The sequence below is a fragment of the Procambarus clarkii genome, chromosome 23, assembly GCF_040958095.1.
Source record: "Procambarus clarkii isolate CNS0578487 chromosome 23, FALCON_Pclarkii_2.0, whole genome shotgun sequence".
Lineage (NCBI taxonomy): Eukaryota > Metazoa > Arthropoda > Malacostraca > Decapoda > Cambaridae > Procambarus > Procambarus clarkii.
Genome location: NC_091172.1, coordinates 14,812,200 through 14,833,928, shown reverse-complemented (window position 1 = coordinate 14,833,928; position 21,729 = coordinate 14,812,200). Strand labels below are relative to the sequence as shown.

Sequence of the window (21,729 nt, the reverse complement as noted above, 5' to 3'; positions counted from 1 at the left end):
TCTCTGACTCGTGAAGTATTTCATCTCCCAAATGATACCTTGTATCTGGCCTCCTGCTCCCTACGCCTATCTTTATTACATTACATTTGCTTGGATTAAACTCTAACAACCATGTGTTTGACCATTCCTGTAGTTTGTCCAGGTCTTCTTGAAGCCTCAAGCTGTCCTCCTCTGTCTAAATCCTTCCCATAATTTTGGCATCGTCAGCAAACATTTAAAGGAATGAGTCTATACCCTCCTGGAGATCATTTACATATATCAGAAACAGGATAGGTCCGAGTACAGAGCCCTATGGGACTCCACTGGTGACTTCACGCTAATCTGGTCTCACCCCTCACTGTAATTCTCTGCTTCCTATTGCTTAGGTACTCCCTCATCCACTGGAGCGCCCTACCAGTTACTCCTGCCTGTTTCTCCAGCTTATGCATCAACCTTTTATGGGGTACTGTGTCAAAGCCTTTCCGACAGTCCAAAAAAATGCAGTCTGCCTATCCTTCTCTTTTTTGCATAATCTTTGTCACCTAATCGTAGAATTCTATTAAGTCTGTAAGGCAAGATTTACCCTCCCTGAACCCATGTTGATGGGTTGTCACGAAGTCCCTTCTCTCCAGATGTGTTACTAGGTTTTTTCTCACGATCTTCTCCATCACCTTGCATGGTATACAAGTTAAGGACACTGGCCTGTAGTTCAGTGCCTCTTGTCTGTCACCCTTTTTGTATATTAAGACTACATTAGCCGTCTTCCATATTTCTGGTAGGTCTCCCGTCTCCAGTGACCTACTATACACTATGGAAAGTGGCAAGCAAAGTGCTCCTGCACATTCTTTCAATACCCATGGTGAGATTTCGTCTGGGCCAGCAGCCTTTCTCACGTCTAGATCCAACAGATGCCTCTTGCCCTCATCTCTTGTAATTTCGAACCTCCCCAAGGCCACCTGGTTTACTGCCACCTCTCCTAGCGTAGAGACCTCACCTTGTTCTATTGTGAAGACCTCCTGGAACCTCTTGTTGAGTTCTTCACACACCTCTTTGTCATTCTCTGTGTACCTGTTCTCACCCATTTTAAGTTTCATCACCTGTTCCTTCACTGTTGTTTTGCTCCTGATGTGACTGTGGAGTAGCTTTGGTTTGGTCTTGGCTTCATTAGCTATATCATTTTCCTACTTTTTCTCAGCTTCTCTTCTCACACTAACATTCTCGTTCCTGATTCTCTGGTATCTCTCTCTGCTTTCTGGTGTTCTGTTATTTCGGAAGTTCCTCCACGCCTTTTTGTTCAGTTCCTTTGCTTTCATACATGCCCTATGATACCACTGATTCTTCTTTTGCTTCTCGTTTTTTTCCTGCCGGGCCGGGATAAACCTGTTTACTGCCTCCTGACAGTTTTGGGTGACATAGTCCATCATGTCTTGTACGGACTTAATTCAGAGTTCTGTGTCCCATGGTATATATATTTTTTTTTTTTTGAGATATATACAAGAGTTGTTACATTCTTGTAACAACCTTAGGAATATCCCTTAGGAATTTTCTCATCTCCTCATAATTTCCCATTCGGTACCCCAGCCCTTTGTTTCCTCGTTCTTTTTTTTTGGGAGATAATTCCTAGCTCTACCAGGTACTCAAAGATCAATACACTGTGATCACTCATTCCCAGAGGGGCTTCCAACTTAACTTCCCTTATATCCGACTTATTTAGGGTAAATATCAGATCAAGCAAGGCTGGTTCATCCTCTCCTCTCATTCTTTTTGGTTCCTTGATGTGTTGGCTTAGAAAGTTTCTTGTTGCCACGTCCAGCAGTTTAGCTCTCCATGTGGGTCTCAGTTCTCCCAATCTATCTTCCCGTGGTTGAAGTCTCCCATGATTAGTAGTCTGGATCCGTTCCTGCTAGATACAGAAGCTGCTCTCTCTATTATATTGATGGTGGTCATGTTGTTTCTATCATATTTCTGTCTGGCTCTGCTGTCATTTGGCGGGGGGTTATATATGACTACTACTATAATTTTTTTCCTCCAATTGCTATGGTACCTGTTATGTAGTCACATAGTTACTGAAATCTTCACAGCCCTGAATAAGCACCTCTTCAAAACTCCAGCCTCTTCTTATCAGTAGAGCTACACCACCTTCTCCTCTTCCTTCTCTCTCTTTCCTCACTGCATAGTAGTCCTGTGGAAACACTGCATTCGTTATGACTTTTGTTAGCTTTGTTTCTGTGAGTGCTATTATATTTGGGTTTTCTTCTAATGCCCATTCTCCAAGTTCACTTGTTTTATTTGTAATCCCATCTATGTTAGTGTACATTGCCATGAAGCTCACTTTCTTCTGTTCATCCTCTTGTCCCCTTCTTGGTGAGCGTTCTGCTGATGGAGGAAGCTGTTCAATAGGTGTGAAGATCTGTGAGGTGGTTAACAGGGTCTCAGGCTGTTATTTCCTGATTTACTTCTCTCTCCCTGCACTTCTTCCTTGCCTCTGTCGCCATGGCTCTCTCCTCCTTTGTCCTGTCATTCTGGAGGAATACTTTTTTATATTCCTCCACATATTGCAGATGACTCTTCCTTTCTAGAATATCCTCCTTCGTGGCCTCGTTTGCAAACACTGTCTTTACCAGGCGGTCTCTGTCCTTGTTGTTCCAGCCCAACCTGAAAAGTATCACCATGGATACTAAAAGAAGCAGCGCAGGTCCTCAGCGTGCCTCTGGCAATGATCTTTAATGAGTCACTTATGTCGGGAGAATTGCCCAGTTGCTGGAAGAAAGCAAATGTCGTGCCGATTTTCAAGAAAGGTGATCGGGAGGAGGCACTTAACTATAGACCTGTATCACTGACAAGCATTCCCTGTAAAATACTTGAAAGAATAATTAGGCTACGACTGGTTGCACATCTGGAGAACGTTAGGTTTGTAAGTAAACAGGCATATATGTGATATAAGTATAATTCAAAATTATATGCAAGTTTCAATATAACAACATATGTACTCACGTAAATATTACTAAGAGAAAAATGGCTTTATATAAATGGGAGTCTCCTCAGATTAACTAATTTATCCTACGGAAAAATATACAGCACAACACAGATTTAACTAAAAAGATGTTCCCCAGACTGAGGTCTGGACGCTACTGACTTGCTCATGAGGCGCACACCCGACACCCCCCCCCCCCTCCATCCTAGACAAGGGGATGGCGAACGAGTACTTTACATACAAATTAACTTATGAGAAAAGTAATCGTTCTCACACAGCCATAAACTAAAACAAAATATATTCTGCAACATGCAAATTGACATTATCAAAGTACAACATGTTTAATCATAGGTAAATAAAAAAAGTATGAATAATATAAGAGGAGACATCTGGTAACTCAACGCGTGAACACGTACCTTTATTCTCGTCCAAACTGACCGGTCATGGACAGGTATGAATCAGGTGAATACAGCAAGCCCGCTCCTCCCCCAGATATGTTGCCATGTTCTATCAACATTATAATAAAGCTAATACATATACATGAAATATATTATATTTCACAATTTATCAATAGATGAAATATTCTGAGTGTCCTCAGAATATTGGGGCCGACTAAAGAGCCTAAATCTGTACTCCCTTGAGCGCAGGCGGGAGAGATATATAATAATTTACACGTGGAAAATGTTAGAGGGGCTGGTCCCAAACCTGCACACAGAAATAACATCACATGAGACCAGAAGACATGGCAGGATGTGCAGAATACCCCCGTTGAAAAGCGGAGGTGCAACAGGAACTCTGAGAGAGAACTCTATCAACATCAGAGGCCCGAGACTGTTCAACACGCTTCCACTACACATAAGGGACATAACTGGCCGACCCCTCACAGTGTTTAAGAGAGAACTGGATAAGCACCTCCAAAGGATACCTGATCAACCAGGCTGTGACTCATACGTCAGGCTGCGAGCAGCCGCGTCCAACAGCCTGGTTGATCAGTCCGGCAACCAGGAGGCCTGGTCGACGACCGGGCCGCGGGGACGCTAAGCCCCGGAAGCACCTCAAGGTAACCTCAAGGTAAGGTAAGGTAGGTCCTTAACTAGGGATACGTAACAACAGCCACATACAAGATTCTCAGGGGAATTGACAGGGTAGACAAGGATGGATTATTTAACATGGGTGGTACACCATCACCACCAGCAACACCACTACCAGCACCACCACCACCATCACCACTACCATCACCATCACCACCACCATCACCACCCTCACCACCATCACCACCCTCACCACCAATACCACCACCATCACCACCCTCACCACCACCACCACCACCACCCTCACCACCACCACCATCACCACCACCACCACCACCACCACCACCACCACCCTCACCACCACCACCACCACCACCAACACCACCCTCACCACCACCACCATCACCACCACCACCACCACCACCACCACCACCATCACCACCACCACCATCACCACCACAGCCTACACACCCACTCCCACGCTGGCAGCACCCCTCTACACCTGATCATCACACACATGTGAACCAGACCACAGGTAATGCACTCAATCATCATCTCATTAAACCTTTCACCGGCGGCCTTGTAAATATTATGGTAATTAGGTGTTATAATCTCTCTGATACATCAGGCATCGTGCTAGCTCTCATCCCCTGTACACACACACACACACACACACACACACACACACACACACACACACACACACACACACACACACACACACACACACACACACACACACACGCACACACATACACACACACACACACACACACACACACACACACACACACACACACACACACACACACACACACACACGCACGCACACATCTGGATTATGCAGCTCCAGCCTGGAGTCCATACCTAGTTAAACATAGGATAGAGTTAGAGAAGATTCAGCGGTCTGCCACCTAGTCCCGGAACTGAGAGGTAGGAGGTACGAGGAAAGGCTGAAGGAGTTGAACCTCACGTCCCTGGAAAACAGAATAAGAGGAGACAAGATAACCACCTACAAAATTCTCAGGGGAAATTACAGGGAAGACAAAGACAAACTTTTTAGCACGGGTGGAACAAGAACAAGGAGACACAGGTGTAAACTTAGTACCCAGATGAGCCACAGAGACGTTAGAAAAAATATTTTCAGTGTCAGAGTAGTTGACAAATGGAATGCATTAAGCAGTGATGTGGTGGAGGCTGACTCTATACTGTGACCAACAGAGCTGGTCCGAGAAATGGCTGCTAGAGTACAACACCAGCAAGTTTAAGGTGATAGAAATGGGACCAGGAGCCAAGAGACTGAAAGGCCAATACACGACAAACGGAAACTACCTACCTATAACGACTAGAAAAAAAGACCTGGGAGTGGACATAACACCAAACCTAACTCCAGAGGCTCATATAAATAGAATAACGTTAGCCTCATACTCTACTATGGCAAAAGTCAGGACATCCGTCGGAAACTTGAACAAGGAGGCGTTTAGATCACTGTATACCGCCTATGTGAGGCCAGTCTTAGAGTACACCGCCCCATCCTGGAGCCACCATTTAAAAAACACATAAGACAGCTCGAAAAGATGCAGAGGTTTGGAACGAGACTCGTCCCAGAGCTGAGAGGGATGAGGTACGAAGAGAGACTGAAGGAACTAAACCTGACGAAGTTAGAAAGGAGGAGAGAGAGGGAGGACATAAAACAGATGTACAAAATACTTAGAGAGATTGACAAGGATATCAACAGAGGAAATGTTTACAATGAATATGAACAGAACAAGGGGGCACGGATGAAAGCTTGAGACTCAGATGTGTCATAGAGATGTTAGAAAGTTTTTCTTTTGCGTAATGGAAGTGAGCAAATGAAATGCCTTAAAGGAGAAGATTGTAGAGGCTAACTCCATTCATAACTTTAAAAGCAGGTATGATAAGGAACTGGGTCAGGAGTCATCGCATTGGACAACCAACGGCTAGAAAAGCGGAGTCCAAGATAAGAGCTAAGAGCTAGAGCTCGATCCTGCAGGCTCAAGTAGGTGAGTATATAAACACACACACACATGGAAGGCAGATGATGTATGTAATCACTTCAGCATTGCGTGTCTATTGGAAGAAATCAAAGCGACGTAATATATCATCGGATTCCTAGGGGAGAGAGAGAGAGAGAGTGCAGGTTACGGCCACTTATTGATAATAAGAAAAAAATGTTCAATAAAAATAAGATAACCTTGATGAGTTTATGTGGGTGATGACTGTCGGGCTTACAGGAAGAGTATTTGGTATGGTGGTATGGCGGTGTGGTGGTGGTGTGGTGTGATGGTGTGGTGGTGGTGTGGTGTGATGGTGTGGTGGGTGATTGTGTAGAGTGGTGGTGTGTACTCGCCTAGTTGTGCTTGTGTTTAGGGGGTGGGGTGGGGTGTTGTGGGATTGTGTGGTGGTGTTGTGATGTATTAGTATGGTTCTCTGGTGGTGTGGTGAAAGATGAAGTGGGATGGCTGGTCGAGTCATTTTTACCACAAAATCAGCCATATATTAAATACTAATTCGTTATCCACCGTTGTAACAACTGTTGGTTTGAGTCGTTACAATGCCGAGTACAGCAGGTTGTTGAACACTCAACCACAGGAGGGTACAAAAAGGTTGTTCTATTACTTGCTGTTCTTAGTGTGTTAACAACAATACGCTTGAAGGCGCTATTACGTGAAGTAATCATAGAAAACAAAATAAATTAATATTACCTGCTGGTATTTTCATCCGGACGCCACCATATTATATTGGTCCGATCAGGACCTGAGATACAGGTGATGAGGCGCTCAGGTACCATTTCAATGCAAGTTTAGTTAGTATGGCCGTATGTACGAGTCACTGCTGTGTCAGCCTGTGTTGCTCGTCGGAATATATTGTATTAGAAACCCAGCAGTACTCAGAATATAGATATATTTACTTCATTTGGTCAGATGCTTGTTAATCCAGCCGCCATAACTACTGATGATGTTGTTGTTGAATTAGGGGCGACGACAATCGTGGGATCGGATACGCCCAGGTGTACCCGTGGAGGGTTAATCACGAAGCCTAATGGCGCAATGAATGTCGCTTATTAGCGGAAACAAATATGTCTCGCGGCAAATAAACGCAGAGACGGGCAGATGATTGAGAAGCCCCCAGGAGTCCCTCAGGGTGACAAGCACCGGCCCCGCCCCACACAGAGAACACTGGGTAGCAAAACCAAAACTCGGCCCCCAACTAAAACGCAGAAGCCATTCAGTGTCCCCCCCTCCCCCGGCAGAGCAGAAGACAGCTGCCCACCTCGTCTGAGGGACACCAGGACCCCACCAACGCCCGGCACCTGGTGACGGGAGACGACCTGGTTCTTGGTTCCAGGTGGTGACCTCCTGGTTCTTGGTGACGGTGTCCAGCACCGGCTCGAACACCGTCCCCTCGCCCGAAGAACCCCCAGTAAACGTTCAAAATATATCAACTATCTTTATGCTATATAGTCGTAATGGCTTGGCACTTTCTCCTGATAGGGTTAATTTATCAACTGTCCTGTGACCCCAAGACAATATGTGCGCGAGGCGTCGAAACATTCCGGACCAATTCTAGTTGCAGAATCTATAGTGAGAGTGATGGACACCGCCTTGACCACTTCCTGAGAGAATGTGAACCTCTAAGAGTCATTAGAAATATGTGTACAATAATAAACCCCACATTGTTTGAGTTAGGAAAACTATTTGTCATATATAGATACTGTTCTTAAGAGATTCCTCCATTTTGTACCCGCAAGATAACGTAAGATTTTAAGGGGTAGACAATGTTAATCTTCTTGTTTGAGAAGCTGTTCACTTGAGACAGTTAAACAAGTCCTAGCTGTGTCCGGGTACAAGTGACAGGATGAACAACCCAGCGGGTTTTCTTCCTATTGGGGAGTGTTGTACATGCTGCTATGGCGCTATGTCCACTCACAGGATGAGTGGCGCTGCCCAATAAACTCGCCCCTCGGGGCAAAATTTAAAAATTTAATCCGGACCATTGAATAGGGACGCCAAACAGCAGTATCAAAATCCAAAATCGGGAACAATGTGATCGGGCGGCTCCCAGGCGGAGCAGGTGCCCAGACGTCCGCTGGTCGTCAAGGTTGAACCAGGAGTCCCTACTGATGATGTTAGTGGGAAGCAGCCATCCGTTCTCATAACACTGCCCAAATGCTCCTTAATAATAATAATAATAATAATAATTATAATACTAATATAATTTTCTTATTATTATTTGTTTTATTATTTTGTTTCATTATTATTATCAATTCACAGATCTTGAAAATATGTGAGAAATAGCAATACTACTCAATAAAATGTAGAATCCTCGCATTGCTAATAATATGTATCTGAATATGTGACCAGCGAAGTGTGTGTGTGTGTGGGAGGGGGGAGGGGGTAGCTGGTGACGTCCCACTGAGACCATCGTTGGTAGAGGAGGAAGTAGTTAGCAGCTGCCCCACTGCTAGGCTAGGCTGTTACCCACCAATTAACAATTAGACCACAAAGTGTCCACCAGAGGGTGTTGTCGCTCCTGGCCTTTCCCTGGCTGCAGCATCAGCGGGCACAACCAGCTCCGCGCCTCGATGAGATCTATCTCAAGACGACCTTCAGCTTGGCGCCAGTGAAAGCAGGAGTCCCGCACGTCAGCCCTGCCAGACGCTTCAACTATTGCTTCCTGGGAGACTATCCACTACTGCTGGGTTCATGCACATTTCCTCTCAATAATTTCTAATCAGTTTTTTTAATCAAAGTGTTGTGTGACGCATTATTACGTGCACTTTACCAGGAGTTTGCTGGTAGACATTAGCGTAGTAGGGTTGTAGACGGAGGAAAAGTGTCGTACAGCACAAGGGGGTCAGTGGGACTGGTTGAGGTGTAGGCACGAGAGCAGGTAAAGACTCAGTTTGTGTACAGACAGCGAGTGTGTTGTTAGCTCGTGTGCACTCGTTCACCCGCGCGTGTATGTGTGTGAGTGCGTGTGTGCCTGTGTGTCGTGTCACCACAAGACTGCCCGCCGCCACCGTCCACTCTCACCCCCACCATAGTTGGTCTCATTCATCTTCAACAACTGCCACCCCGCCCGCCCTACACACTTGGGCAGTTACGGGTCACATAACTTCTTTCTTCGGTCCCGTTGGCTTAGCGGTCACAAGTGTCGTCAGAGCGGCGGAGCGGTCACCGCTACGACCACTGACATGACCCTCAGGTAGGACACTACGAAGGCCTTCCCTTACCTCACTAACATTGTATTTATTTTGTTTACTGCGGGAGATGAAGAGGATGGTGGGGGGGGGGGGGAGAAATCGATGTATTGAGAGTGTTAACGATTGTTTACTTGTCTTGAATGCTACTGACCATTCCAGAAGGAATTATCACGGGAAAGCGCCAAGCCATTACGACTATAGCACTTGGAAGGGGTCAGGATATGAATTTGGGATGGGACGGGGGGATGGAGTTGTATCCAACCACTTGGACGGTCGGGGATTGAACGCCGACCTGCATGAAGCGTGTCCATCCCAGGAAAGCGACCTGGCTTGTACGGTGACGGTGTTGACATGTAGATATAGTGATTGTAGGGCGTGTGGTGATGGCACCCATGGTGATGATTACGACGATGTGGCGATAAGTGATGATAACTGACGATAACAGTGGTAAGTGTCGACGATATCAGATGATAACAATGATGACGATAACAGTGATGGCGATAACAATGATGACGATAACAGTGATGATAACAATGATGACGATAACAGTGATGACACCAACAGTGATGACACTAACAACGATGACGCCAACAGTGACGACACTATCGCCGAGGGCAAGGTGCAGGCGAGGACAATAATAGCATCCAGGAATCTTCACCGTCAGAGGACCCAGTGACAGTGAAAGTAGCGCCAGCTAGCGGCCACTCTCATGTTTGTTTACGTGACTTTCCCTTTTGCTGATGTCAGCTCCAGGAGGGAGGGAGGGAGGGCGGTGGTGGAAGAGGAGGTAACTGTTCCTTTGCCAGGGTACGGCGCCTGTTACATATAGTCACTGTAAACCCGTTGTACAGATGTCAGGGAACTTGCATTCATTCTCATTCTCTCACACGCGACAGGCAGGCAGTGTGTGTGTACATGTTTACATGGTAGTAGAGAAAGCGGAGGGGGGGATGGGGGCGTTATGGTCACGACGTACAAAATACTCCAGGGGGGGGGGTTTATCGTGCACATGGGAGGGATCAGGGCTACCGTATATTGGTGGAATCAGACCCGGGTGACATGGGAGGGTGCATGGGTTGGCCCAGGACCATGGGACATGGGAGGGACCAGGACCATGGGACACTAACGGGAGTTGAAGAAGTGTCAGGAGCGGGACACAGGTAGTTGAGGCTGCGTCCAAACATAAGATAAAAATAGCTTCACTAGGCTTGTAAGATATTAGATATAAGAGGCGGGCACAGGAGCTGAAGCTGATCGAATCTCCTGACACACACACACGCACACACATCCTGGACCAATCCTGGAGTATGTGGCCCCAGCATGGAGCCCGTACCTTGTCAAGCACAAGACGAAGCTGGAAAAAGTTCAAAGGTATGCTACTAGACTAGTCCCAGAACTAAGAGGCATGAGTTACGAGGAAAGGCTGCGGGAAATGCACCTTATGACACTGGAAGACAGAAGAGTAACGGGAGACATGATCACTACCTACAAAATCCTCAGGGGAATCGACCGGGTAGACAAAGATAAACTATTTAACACTGGTGGTACGCGAACAAGGGGACACAGGTGGAAACTGAGTACCCACTTGAGCCACAGGAACGTTAGAAAGAACTTGTTAAGTGTCAAAGTAGTTAACAGATGGAATGCACTAGGCAGTGATGTGGTGGAGGCTGACTCCATACAGTTTCAAATGTAGATATGATAGAGCCCAATAGGCTCAGGAATCTGCACACCAGTTGATTGACGGTTGAGAGGTGGGACCAAAGAGCCAAAGCCCAACCCCCGCAAGCATAATTAGGTGAGTACACACACACACACACACCTACGCTCCATATATATATATATAGATGAATGATTCTGATATTTAAATTTTCATGATTAATGTACAGCAGTAACATTTAATCTAAATAATTTACCATTTTATTACTGCTCATTGATTTCTTTTAGTAATGCTGGACATTTATGTAATATATATATATATATATATTATGTGTGTGTAATAAACAATTATTATAATAGGCTATAAAGTAAAGACAGAACTACTTAGCTTAAGCTAACAACACTTCTGTTTGTTTCTAGCAAAGCTTTGCCCTCCTGCCAAAGCAAAGCATGGGGGGGGGGCACTGTCTGTTTACCCTCCCCCCATGATGGCCGCGTTCAGAATAATTTTTTAAATGTTTTCTCGTTCGTTTATGTGTGGAATTGTTTCCTGTACCTCTTCACTTGAACTGCAAATTTAAAACATATATGTTTCTTAACACGAAGCTTTATTTTGAACTTTGAAGGCATCGCATCATGCCAAAATTATTCTAGAAATAATTTTTAAATATTGAATTTAATTCTTTGGCGTAAATATATTTTTGTTTAGTATTTAACAAATATTAATGTTCCGTATACCTTATATAGCTGTGTTTAGTATAGATCATAGAACAGCTGTATTATACACCGTAATGTGTACGTGGTAAGACTTGTCGGTAGTGAGAGAAAGCACATGAGAGTGATTCCTATTATCTCAAATATTTTATAATGTCACTTGACCCCGTGAGGGGGGGGGGGGTGGAAGACTGGGCGAACCTTCGCATGGGCCTGCCATGAAACTGTTTAATTAAACAATAAAGTACCATTATTGATAGTATGATTAACTTTAATCATATTATTTTTGTCAACACTACCGTTATTGTTTTCATTAGCGTTATTAATACTGAATAATCTATTTATCAACCTGTTTACCTGTTTGTCAACCTGTATATCGACCGGGTTTCTTAACCTGTTTATTAAAATGTTGTTTCTGTTGCAATGAGGAACGGCGCACCTGTTGTACCTGTTGTAGTAGGGGACAATACACCTGCCGTCTATAGTAAACAATGTTGTTCCTGTTGTACGTGCCCTTTCTGCCTTGCTTCATAATCCCTTTCCCTCTCTTGCTTCACCTCATATTCCCTGCGTCCCTTCAGCCTCTCTTGCGTCCCTTCCTTCTCTCCTTCCTCGCCTCATAATCCTTTCTCCTCTCTCTCCTGCCTCGCCCCTTGATACCTGCGTCTATCCTGCCTCGCTCCTTGATACCTACGTCCCTCCTGCCTCGCTCCATAATACCTGCGTCTATCCTGCCTCGTCCCATAATCCCCGATTCCCTGTTGTACGTGTGGTAAAGAAAACGGAAATGGTTTATATCGCAGGCTAGTGAATATATATTAGTCGTTCAGCGTTATTTTATTGTTTATTTTTGCAATGATATTTCTGCGCGGGCCCTAAGCATCTGGCTGGCTTATTATGTGTTACTTATGTCTTGTTTCTGTTTTACTTTGGCGGAGTATTTATGACTCGTATGGTCGCTTCAGTAAGATTATGTCCCCATGTGTTTAACAACTTCTTCTGCTTTGGTGAATCTAAGTTGAAATGTTAATGGGTTTGTAACTGTGCACTGTGTTAGATAATGTTCCAGTGGTCTGTTGTGGCTGTAACTGAGCACTGTGTAAGATAATGTTCCAGTGGTCTGTCGGGCATTTCTCCACAGTGCTGACATCCGTTAAGCGCTGATTTAACCAATAGTAATCTGCTCATCTGATTGTCTGTTAATAGGAATTATCCGTTGTGTTCTTCTTTGCTCTGTTAACGGGGGTTCAGCTTCAGTTCTTGGGCGCCTCACTTACAGCGGTCAATCATCCCTCTTGGTTTGTATATCACTTGGTTGGAACTCTTCCCCACCACAGCCTATCCTGGACCAAAAATTGAACTATCTGAAATTAACTACCACTGCTACTTCATCTGTCGAGCCACTTGGACTGATGGGTACATCGACGGCCTGCCAGGTCGACGTTCAATTCCTGGTGGTCCCATTTGTTTCCGCCATCGCCGGGGATCGATACCAGGACCCTAGAATTACGAATCCCGAGCGCTGTTCACTCAGCCACCAGGCCTGTGTGTGTACTCACCTATTTGTGCTTGCGGGGGTTGAGCTTTGGCTCTTTGGTCCCGCCTCTCAACCGTCAATCAACTGGTGTACAGATTCCAGAGCCTATTGGGCTCTATCATATCTACATTTAAAACTGTGTATGGAGTCAGCCTCCACCACATCGCTGCCTAATGCATTCCATCTGTTAACTACTCTGACACTGAAAAAGTTCTTTCTAACGTCTCTGTGGCTCATTTGGGTACTCAGTTTCCACCTGTGTTCGTGTACCACCAGTGTTGAATAGTTTATCCTTGTCTACCCTGTCAATACTCCTGAGGATTTTGTAGTAGTGATCATGTCTCCCCTTACTCTGTCTTCCAGTGTCGTAAGGTGCATTTCTCGCATCCTTTCCTCGTAACTCATGCCTCTTAGTTCCAGGACTAGTCTAGTGGCATACCTCTGAACTTTTTCCAGCTTCGTCTTGTGCTTGACAAGGTACGGGCTCCATGCTGGGGCCGCATACTCCAGGATTGGTCTTACATATGTGGTGAACAAGATTCTGAATGATTCCTTACACAGGTTCCTGAAGGCTGTTCTGATGTTAGCCAGCCTCGCATATGCCGCAGACGTTATTCTTTTTATATTTGCTTCAGGAGACAGGTTTGGGGTGATATCAACCCCTAGATTTTTCTCTCTGTCTGTTTCATTAAGTACTTCATCTCCTATTCTGTATCCTGTGTCTGGCCTCCTGTTTCCACTGCCTAGTTTCATTACTTTGCATTTACTCGGGTTGAACTTGAGCAGTCATTTGTTGGACTATTCATTCAGTCTATCTAGGTCATCTTGCAGCCTCCTTCTATCATCCTCTGTTTCAATCCTCATAATTTTTGCATCATCGGCAAACATTGAGAGGAACGAATCTATACCCTCTGGGAGATCATTTACATATATCAGAAACAGTATAGGTCCAAGGACTGACCCCTGCGGGACTCCACTCGTAACGTCTCGCCAATCTGAGACCTCACCCCTCACCCTGACTCGTTGTCTCCTGTTGCTTAGGTACTCCTGTATCCAACGGAGTACCTTCCCTTTCACTCCAGCCTGCATCTCCAGCTTTTTCACTGGCCTCTTGGGTGTGTGTGTGTGTGTATTCACCTAGTTGTGCTTGCAGGGGTTGAGCTCAGCTCTTTCGGTCCGTCTCTCAACTGTTTCTACTACTACTGCTTTTTTTCCCACATCACACACACACATACACCCCCCCAGGAAGCAGCCCATGACAGCTGACTAACTCCTTGGTATCTATTTACTGCTAGGTAACAGGGGAATAGGGTGAAAGAAACTCTGCCCATCGTTTCTCGCCGGCGCCCGGGATCGAACCCGGGACCACAGGATCACGTGTCCAGCGTGCTGTCCGCTCGGCCACCGGCTCCCCTCACACACCGGTGTGTGTGTGTGTGTGTGTGTGTGCTCACCTAAATTTAGTCACCTAGATGTTCTTGCATCAGTTCCATAGTTAACGACCATCCGGTGGTGATTATGTAGTCAGTTCCAAGCAATGAGTCGGTAATGGCTTGGTTTGTTTGTTGTGAGCAAACTACTGTAAAGTGATCATTTGCTCAGGAGAAACTAATCGACGTTGTTAGCAAGCTGGTTCAAGGTCAAACTACCTAATGGTCATTAGGTTTATGAAGACACTGAACGACTTGATACGATTTAAACTGATTAAAAGTCGTTAAGATTTTCAAGGTTAAACTAAGTACTATCGCTAAAGTAAGAATATAAACAAATCCACAAGGGCTGTGACGAGGATTCGAACCTACGTCCGAGTTCACCCGAGACGCTGCCTTTATCGACTGAGCTACTGTTCATTTGATGCATCACGCTATTGTGATTTCTGTGTGTAATGAGACTATAAACTGTTGAAGAGCCGTTAAGCTGTTCACAGTTAACTGCCCATAATATGAAGTAAATTATCCAAGAATAGATCTCCAAGAATCCTATCTCTTAGGTAAGCCATTAACGAATAATTGCTAATTAGCTCGCAAGTGGTAAATCAGTAGATGATAGTTTGGAATAAACTCAGAAATAAACTATCCAATTGGGTAGTTCATTAGCAAAACAAGTAACCAGTAGCCCACCACATCACTGGTCGTTAAATATCATAGCAAGATAAAAATGGTTGCAATGGCGTTTGTTATGATCTGAGACTCTTACTGGCGCCCTAGACTGTGGCCGGACACTTGAAGCCTCGCCTCGTAATACCTTTCCTCCCCCCCTCCCCGTCCATCCTCCCTGCCTAATTTGTTCGTTTTTAAACGATCTAAAAATGGCATTTTTCGTTTTCATTACGTGTTAAAAACGTAATAATCGCTTCATGAAACTTCTCGCTTCATAATTTCTTTCCTACCTTCTGCCTCGTCGCCTCATGATCCCTTCCCCCGCCCTCTGCCTCTCCTCATAATTCCTCCTTTATTTTGCCTGAGCTCATAATTCTTTCCTCCCTTCCCTCTGCCTTGCCTCATAATCCTTGCTCTCATCACCTGCCTCACAAGGAATTTTGTTTGGAAAGGTTATAATTGGCTCAGTGCACAGGCTACGTCATTAATTTGAGATCAAAATAGGGCCGAAATTTTTTGGGCTTCAATTCGACATGTTGGATGCATTTCAGAAGACTCATCATGACGTCACTGGCATGTATAATACCAACTGCCCCTCCTCATTCGCTCTATGTCTCTCCACTTGTACTGTGGTCGGTACAGCGATGGCCTCGCTTCTTGCAGGTCGGCGTTCGATCCCCTATGGTTCAAGTGGCTCGCCACCGTTCCTATCCTGTCCTTATATGCCTTCCAAGTGCTATATGATCATATTGGCTTTGTGTTTTCTCCTTATAGTTACCCCCTACCTTCCCCACATGTTCATGTGTACACACCTACATGTGCTTGCAGAGTTGAACGTCTGCACTTAAGCCCCGACTTCAATGAGTATACTTCGTGTAACTTTAATAAAACACAACGTGTTGTATTTCATCTAGAAAACTATTAAAATAAGCTCTTGTCAACTTGGCAACAATGTGTCTCTCTTGAAAGCAAAAACACATGTGGTTAGGTGAGGCTGTGCGCGTCTAAACTGCCGCCGACTCCATAATGTATTCGTAAATTTTAATGTTCTGTGTAACCAAAGCAAAGTAGGTTTTCTTGAATATAAATTAATATTAATGCACTTAACGGTGTTGTGTATAGTTAGGCATATGATAGATTAGGGGCATTGGTTCTGCTTGTAATTATTTTATCTGGTCATCGAAACAAAGGGGCGTTGAGTTCACAGCGTACAAGTCAAATGCTAACTTATAATAGTTTAGATCAGTAGGTCAGTACCTGACTTATTGCTCACTTGATCGTTGTCGAAGCAAAGACTCTAAACGTGTTTCGTTCACCTTCAGCCTTTATTGCAGCCCGTCCTCATCAACAAAGGCCAGTGTTCAGTCCAAGCAACCGCCAGACCCACTGTTTATGTCACCCCATAAATCAACAACAACCCACTGTTTATGTCACCCCCTAGATCAACAACAACAACCAACTGTTTGTCAATGGAAGAGGCTTTACACACGACTCACAGCTGATGACTTTGGAACCTCTCTTGAAGAGTGCTTCACTGACGACCTCTGCTCGAATCGCAACTCTGTAAATGCTTCACCCTCGTACTACAAATACAAATAACTGCCACCAGAACCAAAACGCCAAACCTTCCTTAGGTCTAACGATACGCAAAATTATAATACATAACAATATGCATTTATTTCTGAGAAAATATAGCTTATTGGTTAAACAGTACTTACTAATTGGTGAATGATCCTCTGCGAACGATCACAAGCATAGTCTCTGAAGGGGCTGGAGTCGGGTGTAAAATTCTTGGTTATTTATAAATCATGAATTAACAAGTATCATTCCAACCCCATGAACCATGTCGTACAAACTGTAAACCACTTTATCGTGGGAAAACATCTTACCAACTTGTACACTCCTGAAGAACTTCCGCCTCTCATTGTGAAGGTCGGGAACTTCCTGAGGGTCTGGGGGGATGAAATATGTTTAATCCCACCATGATGTGGTTTACTGTTATATATATATATATATATATATATATATATATATATATATATATATATATATATATATATATATATATATATATATATATATATATATATATATATATATATATGTGTGTGTGTGTGTGTTCAGTGAGGATCCACAAGGTCTTCTCTGAGTACTCATTATTTTTTTTTCTCCCAGGATGTGGTAATTGATAGAGCTACACTTACATCAGAGGAGGTACCCCATATATATATATATATATATATATATATATATATATATATATATATATATATATATATATATATATATATATATAATCATAAAAAAGACGTGATTCGGTTATGCGTAAGTATCTACATAGGAAAAATTCTTGGGCCCAAGAGCTATGGTCTGACCTCTCTAGGTAACAACACACAACACTGAACCTTCTTGCAAATGGACAAAATATTTGTCGCTGCAAAGTGTCAAGAGAAGATTAATTACACACACTTTTCCTGACGAAGAATAATTAAATCTTGTTATGTCTGGTGTAATCACTTTGAGGCCCCGAGGTGGCTGATGGCCATTATTTTAGGCTATTAGTAAAATTATTTTTATGTCTGGGATTTTAGATTATGAAAATTGTTGTTTTGTCATGTATGTATTTTTTAGGGGGTTGGGGAAGGCTTTTATGAAAATTATTTCGGTGTAGCGGATTATTTTAGGCTACTAGGAAAATGGTTTTAGATAGTAATTTGAATGTTTGTGGAGGGGTAAGAAGCTATGAGGAAGGGGAGGGGTATAGAAGAGAGAGAGAGAGGGGGATAGGGGAGGACAAAGAGAAGGGGAAATGAGGGAAGATAAAGAGAAGGGAGAGAGATGGATGGAACAGAGTTTGGAGTGGAAGAATTGCAGACCAGCGCCCATAGTAGGTTCACGTAGTCATTTTAGGAGGGTGGGCTGGGAAATTGATTGGATAACATCTGTTGTTATTATTCAATAATAAGAACTGATGCTATTATTATTCAATAATAATATTGTTATTTTTGTTGTTTTTAATAAGTCCGGTTAATTAATAACTGTCGGGAGTGAGAGCGAGAAGTGAGAGAATGCGGGAGAAGGTGAGTGATAAGATGAGAGGTGAGAGTAAGAAAGCGAGAGCGAGAATGAGAGATAGCGAGTGCGAGAGTGAGGGAGAACGAAAGTAAGAGACAGCGAGAGTGAAAGACAGGGAGAGACAGTGACTGCGAGAGTGAGGGAGAGGGAGAGAGTGCAACAGAGACAGGCAGTTGACGGGACAAGTGTAGGCGCACCTCCGTTATGTCCCGGATGTTGGGTGTGGTTTGTGGTCAACTGGTGTTTCTGACCTTGGTGTTTGTGGTCCCTGGTCATGTCTTACTCTGGTGTTTGTGGTCCCTGGTCATGTCTTACTCTGGTGTTTGTGGTCCCTGGTCATGTCCTACTCTGGTGTTTGTGGTCCCTGGTCATGTCTTACTCTGGTGTTTGTGGTCCCTGGTCATGTCTTACTCTGGTGTTTGTGGTCCCTGGTCATGTCTTACTCTGGTGTTTGTGGTCCCTGGTCATGTCTTACTCTGGTGTTTGTGGTCCCTGGTCATGTCTTACTCTGGTGTTTGTGGTCCCTGGTCATGTCTTACTCTGGTGTTTGTGGTCCCTGGTCATGTCTTACTCTGGTGTTTGTGGTCCCTGGTCATGTCCTACTCTGGTGTTTGTGGTCCCTGGTCATGTCTTACTCTGGTGTTTGTGGTCCCTGGTCATGTCTTACTCTGGTGTTTGTGGTCCCTGGTCATGTCTTACTCTGGTGTTTGTGGTCCCTGGTCATGTCTTACTCTGGTGTTTGTGGTCCCTGGTCATGTCTTACTCTGGTGTTTGTGGTCCCTGGTCATGTCTTACTCTGGTGTTTGTGGTCCCTGGTCATGTCTTACTCTGGTGTTTGTGGTCCCTGGTCATGCCCAGTTGTGGCCGCACTAAAACTATCACCCGAGCTGAGGAACAGTCGAAGGGAATGAAGACCAGGGCCAGAAGAACCGGTTCTTAAGCTGCACACGAGACAGGTACTAACACAACAATGGATGAGGCTGCGACCACGCCTTGCCCTCAAAAAACAAAACACGGCACTCCAAGCAAAATAGGACAACAACAAATTGAGCTTTGAGGAAGGAGAGCGTCAATTGGCTTTGTCCAATTTAAAATAAGTTAATGGATAAGTAAACATGAACAATATAATACAAAAAGGATATAAATAGGTTTAATGAGTATTTAATATTGTGATTTGTGTCCCCTCCACGCTGGTGGTGGCGCTGTTGCTCGGGGGGTTTAGCAAGCTGTAACTCAAATTCAAATTCAAAGTTTTATTCAGGTAAAAGTACATACATAGAAGATGAGTTACAAACATAAAGTTAGATTTATAGATAGAGCTGGGACATACAATACCTAAAGCCACTAATACACATAGCGTTTCGGGCAAAATTGACGAACTTACCTTTACCCTTACAACTTGCCCATCGGACCCGAAAAGCATTGTAACAGTTCATTTATAACTGGAGCGCAGCTATGATCACTACTAATAGTGCAAGAGCTACTAGGAGCCCACTATAAGACACGGGACTCGTTACCAGCACTATAGAAGCTAGCAGCCTCCTGCTCTATAACTGTCAGGAGCACTTATAGAGCTCCACCCGTAGCGTTGCTCTGACATAATGGTTCTTACGCTACGTGCCAAATAGCTCTCTTCCTTGTGACATTTTCTCGTAAGTTGAGCTCTTAAGTTGTCAAGGTCCTCCTTTTTTCTGCTATCAGCTGAAATACTGACCTTGGTAAAATGTTTTTCTTGATTATTTTTATAACTGGAAATAGGTTTAAGTATATAATGTGATAATAATAATGAAATATTATTACTACTGCATCTAGTATTAATAATATTAAGAGTAATTAATAGTAGTAGTAATAATAACAATAATAATCACAGTTATTGTATTTTGTACACAATGATGAGGGGAGGGGGGGGGAGGGCTGGAGGACCCTCTTATGTGATTTTTATTTTATGACTAAAAGTTTTCTCCAACAGTTCAGTGTTCTCTAGAAGCTCTCCCCCACAGCTCAGTGTTCTCTAGAAGCTCTCCCCCACAGCTCGGTGTTCTCTAGAAGCTCTCCCCCACAGCTCGGTGTTCTCTAGAAGCTCTCCCCCACAGCTCGGTGTTCTCTAGAAGCTCTCCCCCACAGCTCAGTGTTCTCTAGAAGCTCTCCCCCACAGCTCGGTGTTCTCTAGAAGCTCTCCCCCACAGCTCGGTGTTCTCTAGAAGCTCTCCCCCACAGCTCGGTGTTCTCTAGAAGCTCTCCCCCACAGCTCAGTGTTCTCTAGAAGCTCTCCCCCACAGCTCGGTGTTCTCTAGAAGCTCTCCCCCACAGCTCGGTGTTCTCTAGAAGCTCTCCCCCACAGCTCGGTGTTCTCTAGAAGCTCTCCCCCACAGCTCGGTGTTCTCTAGAAGCTCTCCCCCACAGCTCGGTGTTCTCTAGAAGCTCTCCCCCACAGCTCAGTGTTCTCTAGAAGCTCTCCCCCACAGCTCGGTGTTCTCTAGAAGCTCTCCCCCACAGCTCGGTGTTCTCTAGAAGCTCTCCCCCACAGCTCAGTGTTCTCTAGAAGCTCTCCCCCACAGCTCGGTGTTCTCTAGAAGCTCTCCCCCACAGCTCGGTGTTCTCTAGAAGCTCTCCCCCACAGCTCGGTGTTCTCTAGAAGCTCTCCCCCACAGCTCGGTGTTCTCTAGAAGCTCTCCCCCACAGCTCAGTGTTCTCTAGAAGCTCTCCCCCACAGCTCAGTGTTCTCTAGAAGCTCTCCCCCACAGCTCGGTGTTCTCTAGAAGCTCTCCCCCACAGCTCGGTGTTCTCTAGAAGCTCTCCCCCACAGCTCGGTGTTCTCTAGAAGCTCTCCCCCACAGCTCAGTGTTCTCTAGAAGCTCTCCCCCACAGCTCGGTGTTCTCTAGAAGCTCTCCCCCACAGCTCAGTGTTCTCTAGAAGCTCTCCCCCACAGCTCGGTGTTCTCTAGAAGCTCTCCCCCACAGCTCGGTGTTCTCTAGAAGCTCTCCCCCACAGCTCAGTGTTCTCTAGAAGCTCTCCCCCACAGCTCGGTGTTCTCTAGAAGCTCTCCCCCACAGCTCAGTGTTCTCTAGAAGCTCTCCCCCACAGCTCGGTGTTCTCTAGAAGCTCTCCCCCACAGCTCGGTGTTCTCTAGAAGCTCTCCCCCACAGCTCGGTGTTCTCTAGAAGCTCTCCCCCACAGCTCAGTGTTCTCTAGAAGCTCTCCCCCACAGCTCGGTGTTCTCTAGAAGCTCTCCCCCACAGCTCGGTGTTCTCTAGAAGCTCTCCCCCACAGCTCGGTGTTCTCTAGAAGCTCTCCCCCACAGCTCGGTGTTCTCTAGAAGCTCTCCCCCACAGCTTAGTGTTCTCTAGAAGCTCTCCCCCACAGCTCAGTGTTCTCTAGAAGCTCTCCCCCACAGCTCAGTGTTCTCTAGAAGCTCTCCCCCACAGCTCAGTGT

General features: G+C 45.0%; 1 protein-coding gene across 1 annotated transcript in view; it reads left to right on the top strand.

The window, feature by feature from the left end:
* Positions 1 to 8,768: 8,768 nt before the first annotated feature.
* Positions 8,769 to 21,729, top strand: part of LOC123764081 (chymotrypsin-like protease CTRL-1) — a 184,144-nt gene continuing 171,183 nt past the window's right edge. The window contains exon 1 of the mRNA XM_045751600.2: positions 8,769 to 9,213. Coding sequence (XP_045607556.1) covers positions 9,203 to 9,213 — 11 coding nt within the window. The 5' untranslated portion in view covers positions 8,769 to 9,202. The remainder of the gene's footprint in view (positions 9,214 to 21,729) is intronic.